A 7,287-nucleotide genomic window follows, 5' to 3' on the forward strand; every position below is an offset into this window, starting at 1 on the left:
AAATAAAAGTTAACGTTTTGTCACTTTGTCTGATGTTAGTTTATTGGATGTTTTGATTAATTAGTGTATAAAATTTGATTTATATTGATTGGATAACATTCAAAGCTTGTTGAAATCTGCGAATACTGTCTTAGTTCAAACAGATTTTAAGAAAAAATCGAAGAGTTTTTTCTAGGAAAAAATTTTTAAACATAGTTGACGTTGGATTTCTCTAAACATTCAAATTTTAAAAATTCGTTAAAAGAAGTACTAGTTTGTTTACAATAATTTTTGGACCGGCATGAAAAATGCGTGCTAGGCACTTGTAGATGGAAATTTAAGTTACCCTTTCGCAATTTTTTCAATCATACATTCACTTGCTTTGAGTACATCGATCGAATAGGTTCGAAAAGTTTTGACTCTAATTAAATAAATTTCAAGTGATATTAGAATAATGGGTTTAAAGGAGGTAAGTAGCTACCAATGAGTGCTTTAAAGAATGATGAATAATAGAAGAATAGAAAAAAGCCGCAAGTGTGGCATGAAAAGAAATCAAAATTGTTAAATGAATAAGTAATTGCCGACAACTGTATCTTTAAGTACAGTTCCCAAATGAATTTTTCATATTCTTATATGACTAACCCAGTTTCTACTTCGATAATTTACTGTAGGATTTTGATGCAGCCGCAGATAAGGTGAAAAATTTAAAATCAAAGGTGAGTGATTACATTACATTTACTGATATAACATTTTATTGATAAGAACATCCACCAAACTTTCCAAATATAGCCATCGGATCAAGATCTTTTGGAATTGTATGGATTGTTTAAGCAAGCAACAGTCGGAGATAACAATACAGGTGTTTATTTATTCTTTTTATTTACTTTAATAATTGCATGTCAATTTTCCATACCTAATCACTCATCAGTAATTAATGCATTAAAGCTGTATGATTTACAAAGTCCATAAAGGTTTGAAGATCATATGATACATTAATATTCTTATCTATACATTAAAACTCAATAAATCGATGCACATTAACTAATTTTTATGATTACTCATGTACAATATCAAGTCCACGTGCTGATATAATTTATTCTTTTTGGTGCATTTTACAGAAAAGCCGGGTATGCTTGACTTTAAAGGCAAAGCAAAGTGGGAGGCTTGGACCGGAAATAAGGGTAAAAGTCATTTATATAAATTCATTGAATTAACTTTATTAATTCCTCTTCTTCAACGTCTAGGTATGTCATCCGACGACGCAATGACAAAGTACGTTACAAAGGCAACAGCACTCGCCGAAAGTCTCGGCGTTAATTAATTTGCCTTTAGCAAATATAAAAAAATTATTGAATTTATAATTTTGTTCATTTTGCACATTGTACTCATCACTAACATTACATATTAAGCAGTCAAAGTCAAGGTCATGTTTTTTTTTGTACTTCTGCTTTATACCAAAAAAATAAAAACAACGTTCTTTATTTAATTTGATTCTATTCTTGTCAATTAAATTGCTTTCAGTTTATCTGCTGTTCTTAAAATTCTTTATTTAATCAATATGCGTACCTTATGTACATAAATAGTAAATGACGATGAACGGCAGAATATCTCTTTTTGTATTTGGCATGTAGGTACTATTCGCATTGATTTTTTTAGAAAAAAAATTCTTTAGCTTGTCTATTAACAAGCCGAGGATGTTGACCCGTGGAATGCTTATAAACATAAAATATGAAATCCGTTAAAAGCAAATAATGGATAATAGGAGATATTCAAGTGTTCAGCGGACTTGCTGCTTATATGATGGAAATAATTATCCTGTTATCTGCTAGAACGGCGTACCTGACTTATTAAATAGGTATTTAAATTTCAAAGCTCAAGGTCTGTCCAATGCATGATTATTACAATGTATTTTTAATTTCAGCTGTCGAAATAGACTACGTGTATCTTTTATAATTTCATAACAACGAAAATATTTTTGTGGACCTGTAATGAAAAGTCAATGATAAATCACATTCTGTTGTCACTAAATATTTATGGATCTCAAGTAAAACAATTGTAGGGTTTCAAATTAACGGATTATTAAATTTTAAATTAACGAATTATTAAATTTTAAAACCACTCAATTTCATACATTTTAATGGAAATTGTATGGTTTTTAAGAAACATTTCTATGGTTTTGAATAATTCAAATTTTAAAAGTTCGTTGAAATTTCTAAAATATTTATGGACAATTCCAAATTTCTGTAAGGCTTTACTTATTGCGTTATTCAGTAAATGGCCTGAGATTTTGTACAACTGTTTATTTCATCATGAATCTTTAATGACACGTAAGGTTCAAAAAGTTGATTCTTGTATAATTCAATAAGTAAATGGTCAATTAGATGTTAAAGCTATATCCATACTAACACCAATTACTGTTAAATAGCATTCAAAATAGCCAATCTTCACCACACTTTTGAGAATAATACGCTAATAAGCAATTTTAAAATGCTTTAAAGGTACACTAATAACATCTATCAATAGAAGCTAAGATTAGTTGTTAAACATGCATCGCATGACGTCTGTAATCTTCAAGAACAAAGCTTACTCAACAGTAATTAATAATAAACAGCATTTGATTTAAAATCAGATTTTATTACAAATATTCTTATTTATTTTTCATTCTTCATATATTTCTCATTGTCTTAAAACATTTTAAATTTCATTATAGAGTAACTAAATTATATTAATAATAGTAAATGATTCATTTTGAATAGATTAGTAAAGATGAAACAATAAAATCGTTTAATTTCATTTTTAACATTAAAGCAATTTCTCTTTAGGTAAATTCCGCAAAGAAAGAGTTCCTTTTTTTGTTAATTATTTTATATTGTCTGTAGGGCGCATAGTGTGTATTTTATATCATTTTTTATTTACTTATATATTCTTATATTCCATAAAAAAATTTCTCTTATCTCATTAATCCATTCCATTTCTTATGACAAGATTAGATTGATAAAGATGTGCGTTTTGATTTGAGGGAACGAACAACTAAAAAGGTCGATCTGAGCTGTACATTATAGGAATGGCGTTCATTTTGCTGCGAACTGCAACAATATCACTTCCATTTTTCTAGCAAATGACCTGCCATGACTGCAATATCAACTAAATGACATAAATTCCCATAATGCACAGCTCAAAACATGTCTTAATGTAATAAATGTAGCGTAAAATGCACCGGAAATAAAACATGATTGTAGTGCTGTTCATTCACATACGAGTATATTATTAATCGGTGTGTCTAGGTGGTTCAAATAATTCTTTCTACTACGTCCACCTACATTTTTATATATATGTATATTTTTTATGTAAATGTATATAAGTGTATAGTATCGCACACACAAAACGAATATATTGGAACACCAAAAAAACAATCGGTGGGCAGTACAATGGAACTTAATAAAAAAAAAGCTTTTCATTTGCGTGTACATTATGCTGTGATCAATTACCAAACTAATTGATTTTTTCATCATTTTTGCACTTTCATATATAGAAAAAAAAGAAAATTCAATACATCATATAATTCATCCTGCTTTAAGTTTTATGAAATATTCATTTGAATTCGAATTTTTGTTTTGTACGAAAAACAAAACTTAATAATAATGTCATCATCATTCTATAGATTGCGCAATATTTTTTAAGAGTTAACTTTCTACGCAAGTATTTTAGCGATCGATAACAGCTCGATCGGAGTTAAATTCGACTGCCTTTCTGTTGAAGCACCTTTGCACGATCGTTACTTTCTTGCTCTCTTGGATTCGTTGATAAACATTCTTTTGAGACGACAAAAAGGAACTCAGCGTTTTCTAGAAAAATAAATTAAATTGGAATTAGAAATTGTAATATTGTTGTTGAGTGTGTGCCAATGGAACCTAATCAATTGAAACATTAAATAAAAATTTAACGATGAATATGAATTTGAAATTTAACGAGCAAAAAATATTTGAACATCAGTTCAAAAATTCAAAATTTGAAAACTCGTTAAATTTTTGAACTAAGAAATTTCAGTGCCAACATAATTAACAACTCAGAAATTATGCAAACACAATAGAAATTTTTTATGTGAGAAAATGCACGTAAAATTCCTAAACCCTCATATCTCATGGGAATTTCCAATTGGCATTCGAAAAAATTCCAGCAATTGTAATTTACCTTCCGATCCGTAATTGTACTGAGTACCAATATTAATGAGTTGCTCGAATCTCCAGCCATCTGACATTTGTGATACCATCTAAAATAATACAATTATAAAATATTTCGTGTCATAAGCAACAAGCAACACAAATATACTGACATGTGTCAATTCATTTTCCTGACATTGCAATACACGATAGACTCGCTGCTTATTATCAACCACAGACGTTTGTTGATCCCTCTTTGAAATTGCCTCTTTTACCAAAGCTATAAGGTGGGTAATGTTATAGAACTCCTAAAAAAGAAAATGAGAAAAATCGATTTAATGATTTTTAATTAAAGCACTAATTGAACTGGATCTTACAGCTTCTTCCAAGACTCCCTCAGCTGATAATCCACTGTCTAGAATTAATTTTCCATGTCTTAAATAGTTGAGAACAGGTGAAAAATACTTTCCATCTCTGTCTATTAAATAAGCTCCATTTTCGTCTATGGGAAGCAATTAATTCATAAATAATAGTTGAATTATGCTGATTTATGGATCATAAAAATATTTTAAACATTGATTATTTACCTTTATCGGAAATAAGATCTGAATCTGATATAAGTCGTGCAAGCATTGAGTTTGGATCTTTCAGCAGTGTCTCTCTGGATGTCATGAAGAGGTTACCACCAACATTTAATTTGATCTGTGATTTTGGAGAAATTAATGAAATATCAAAAAAACATTCGCAATTACTCAATTTTGACTGTAAATTCAATTCCTTTGTTAAAATCGATTTACTTACCCATTTATCTAAACTAGTTGTCACTTTTGACTTGTCTATTTCCATTGGAAATTTGTGAATTAAACTACTTTATTCAGAGATAAATATTTTTAAGCTTTCTATAATGTTGCTATGATAATTGCTATAAAAAATTATAGAAAATTTCAAGTTTTAAAAAGCCGTTGAAGCAAACATTTAATTTGAGGGAAAATTCAAACTTTCCGTTGAATTTCGTAACACGTGATTCAATTTAAAATGTAATTTTTATAGAAATCAATCAATAATTGCATCATAAATAGCAATAATCAGTCTGTATATAAATAAGATAAAAAAAATGTCAATAAAAACAATCCATTAAAGGTACATTGAACGCAAAATCTCTCTCTGTTTATTTACCGCTTCGAAAAATATTCCAACTCAAATTTCCAATGAATCTCTTGATCATTTTCGTCTATTCTGCTTGTACATTCACAAAAGTGAACCTGATAGGAACAAACGCTTTGTTTATAGCTCTCTCTGTGTGAAATAAAAAATATAAAATTATTAAATATACATTAAGTCGAAGGAAGAAGCTATTATTACTTAACGTACAATAAGAATATCAAAGGTCAATTAAATTTGATCAATTGTTACCCCGAGCCAAATAAAATTATTTAAGTGATTAAAAGCCAAAAACAGGATATTTATATTCTATATAACTGCCGTAAGTAAATTTTTGACTATGAAATTTTTCCCTATTACGTAAAAAAAAGTTCCTCGTTTTGCAACTCATTTAAAAAGGAAATGCGTTGGATGTGACTCTTGAGATTACAACAACCAAAATCATTTATTATGTAATATAATTTTTTTTTTGCCCTCTATGTCACATCCATCCTCAATGTCTCAAAAAAGGAGAGAATTTATCTAAAAACAGTCAAATTTGAGATTTTTTCTCAATGAAAAAAAATAGAGAAACTTCATATGCCATTTCAATGATGATGATGGGGGATGTTTTCAATTACCATGCGCTTCCATAAAAATACTCTTTCCTATACTTTTTTTTCTACTAATCATCATCCATAATAACAATAATATTAGCAAGGCACTAATTTTAGTAGTTTTTCAATATACGGTATCGGTATTTGAGAGAAGAAATTGTTTATTTAATGTTAGTGCAGTTATGACTGAAGCGCATTTCTTATTATTAACAGCAAAAGTTAAAGAAAAATTTGTTAAAATCCAATACAATTAGTTTTGTCATGAAAAAATTCAACGGCATTTTGGGATTTGAATTTTCAAAAATTTTCGCATCTTTTATTTGAATTCAAAGTCCAAAAATCCGTTAAATTTCTCAATCAGCCTCAAAATCTCAATTTTCGCATCTTTTCTTTAAATTCAAAATTTTGAAATCCGTTAAATTTTTGAATCAGCTTTAAAACAATTCTTTTTGAAAAATTAAGCCAAATAGACACAGATAGAAACATAAAAGTCAGTCAACCAACATGACCACAGCAACATTTTTCTCCTTCGATCGATTGCCTAAGAAAATGAATTCATTAAATGCCGCTAAATGCCAGACATCCAATTTTTTTATGTTGCGTTTTCATATCTGCAAAGTGAAAGATACTTTTTTTTGTTTATATTTATGGATACGCATTGAGTATTTGAACAGGCGTGTTATTAATTATTGATAAGATAACGTAATAGTTGCAGCCTTAACGTTGGCAGACAACAACAAATAATGTAGTTTATTTATCTATTTTTTACTCTGTTGTGCACCAAACACTACTTGCTTCATCGTTGTTCAATGAATTATCTAAATAGAGCTATGTGTACATTGAGACGGAAAGAAAATTGAGAATGAAATCGATTTTTCCTTTGAGAGAAAAAAGTTTTTTTTTCTAGGTTTTCATAAGCGCAAAATACATATTTTTTATGTACAGAAATAATTATTTGTGATCATTAAATAAATTTATTTTTGTTTGGCCTTAAATACCAGCATAGAAATCTGTATTACGGAAATTTGAGAAAGTCAAACAGATCAAATTTACAAAGTGTGTAGGACAAATGTCTTATTGTGATTCTTATTCAGTTCACACTATGAATAATAGTAAAATTATTTCGAAATGACAAGCTTGAAGCAAATACTCTTGATTAACGTACTTTTTTAATTCAAAATTTTCTAAAGTTCAACTTTTGAACTTAAACAATGTAAATAAACGAAATTTTCATGAAAATCATCATAATTATGCATTATTAAGCTGCTGTATCTACTTAAAACTAAAGATTAATGTAGGCTGCACTCGACGAAAGCAGATTCGACATTTAAAACTCAAGAAAAACTACATTTTCTCACTTCAAACCAAAAACTTGTGGTTTTTCGTTTCAT

General features: G+C 28.7%; 2 protein-coding genes across 2 annotated transcripts; one reads left to right on the forward strand and one right to left on the reverse strand.

The window, feature by feature from the left end:
- The first annotated feature begins 294 nt into the window (after positions 1–294).
- Positions 295–1,465, forward strand: Acbp1 (Acyl-CoA binding protein 1). The gene is made up of 5 exons (XM_070651014.1): positions 295–448; positions 651–695; positions 769–838; positions 1,098–1,160; positions 1,224–1,465. Exons 1-5 carry the CDS (start codon positions 434–436, stop codon positions 1,298–1,300), a joined length of 270 nt encoding a protein of 89 aa, XP_070507115.1. The 5' UTR covers positions 295–433; the 3' UTR covers positions 1,301–1,465.
- Positions 1,466–3,218: 1,753 nt separating this feature from the next.
- On the reverse strand, positions 3,219–5,058 carry inc (BTB/POZ domain-containing protein inc). The gene is made up of 6 exons (XM_070651050.1): positions 4,941–5,058; positions 4,727–4,841; positions 4,517–4,641; positions 4,313–4,447; positions 4,171–4,249; positions 3,219–3,824 (listed from the first exon to the last, which is right to left on the reverse strand). Exons 1-6 carry the CDS (start codon positions 4,983–4,985, stop codon positions 3,712–3,714), a joined length of 612 nt encoding a protein of 203 aa, XP_070507151.1. The 5' UTR covers positions 4,986–5,058; the 3' UTR covers positions 3,219–3,711.
- Between the last annotated feature and the right edge of the window lie 2,229 nt (positions 5,059–7,287).

This window comes from Chironomus tepperi, unplaced genomic scaffold (genome assembly GCF_022539635.2).
Source record: "Chironomus tepperi strain 1889 unplaced genomic scaffold, CSIRO-AGI_Ctep_v1 contig_453, whole genome shotgun sequence".
Lineage (NCBI taxonomy): Eukaryota > Metazoa > Arthropoda > Insecta > Diptera > Chironomidae > Chironomus > Chironomus tepperi.

Coding starts and splice junctions, on each gene's coding strand:
- Acbp1 (XM_070651014.1), top strand. Junction 696..768: donor TGAAAAATTTAAAATCAAAG/GTGAGTGATTAC, acceptor TTCCAAATATAG/CCATCGGATCAAGATCTTTT. Junction 839..1,097: donor AGTCGGAGATAACAATACAG/GTGTTTATTTAT, acceptor TGCATTTTACAG/AAAAGCCGGGTATGCTTGAC.
- inc (XM_070651050.1), bottom strand. CDS start 4,985: ATGGAAATAGACAAGTCAAAAGTGACAACTAGTTTAGATAAATGG. Junction 4,642..4,726: donor AGATCTTATTTCCGATAAAG/GTAAATAATCAA, acceptor TGCTTCCCATAG/ACGAAAATGGAGCTTATTTA. Junction 3,825..4,170: donor GTACAATTACGGATCGGAAG/GTAAATTACAAT, acceptor TTATTTTTCTAG/AAAACGCTGAGTTCCTTTTT.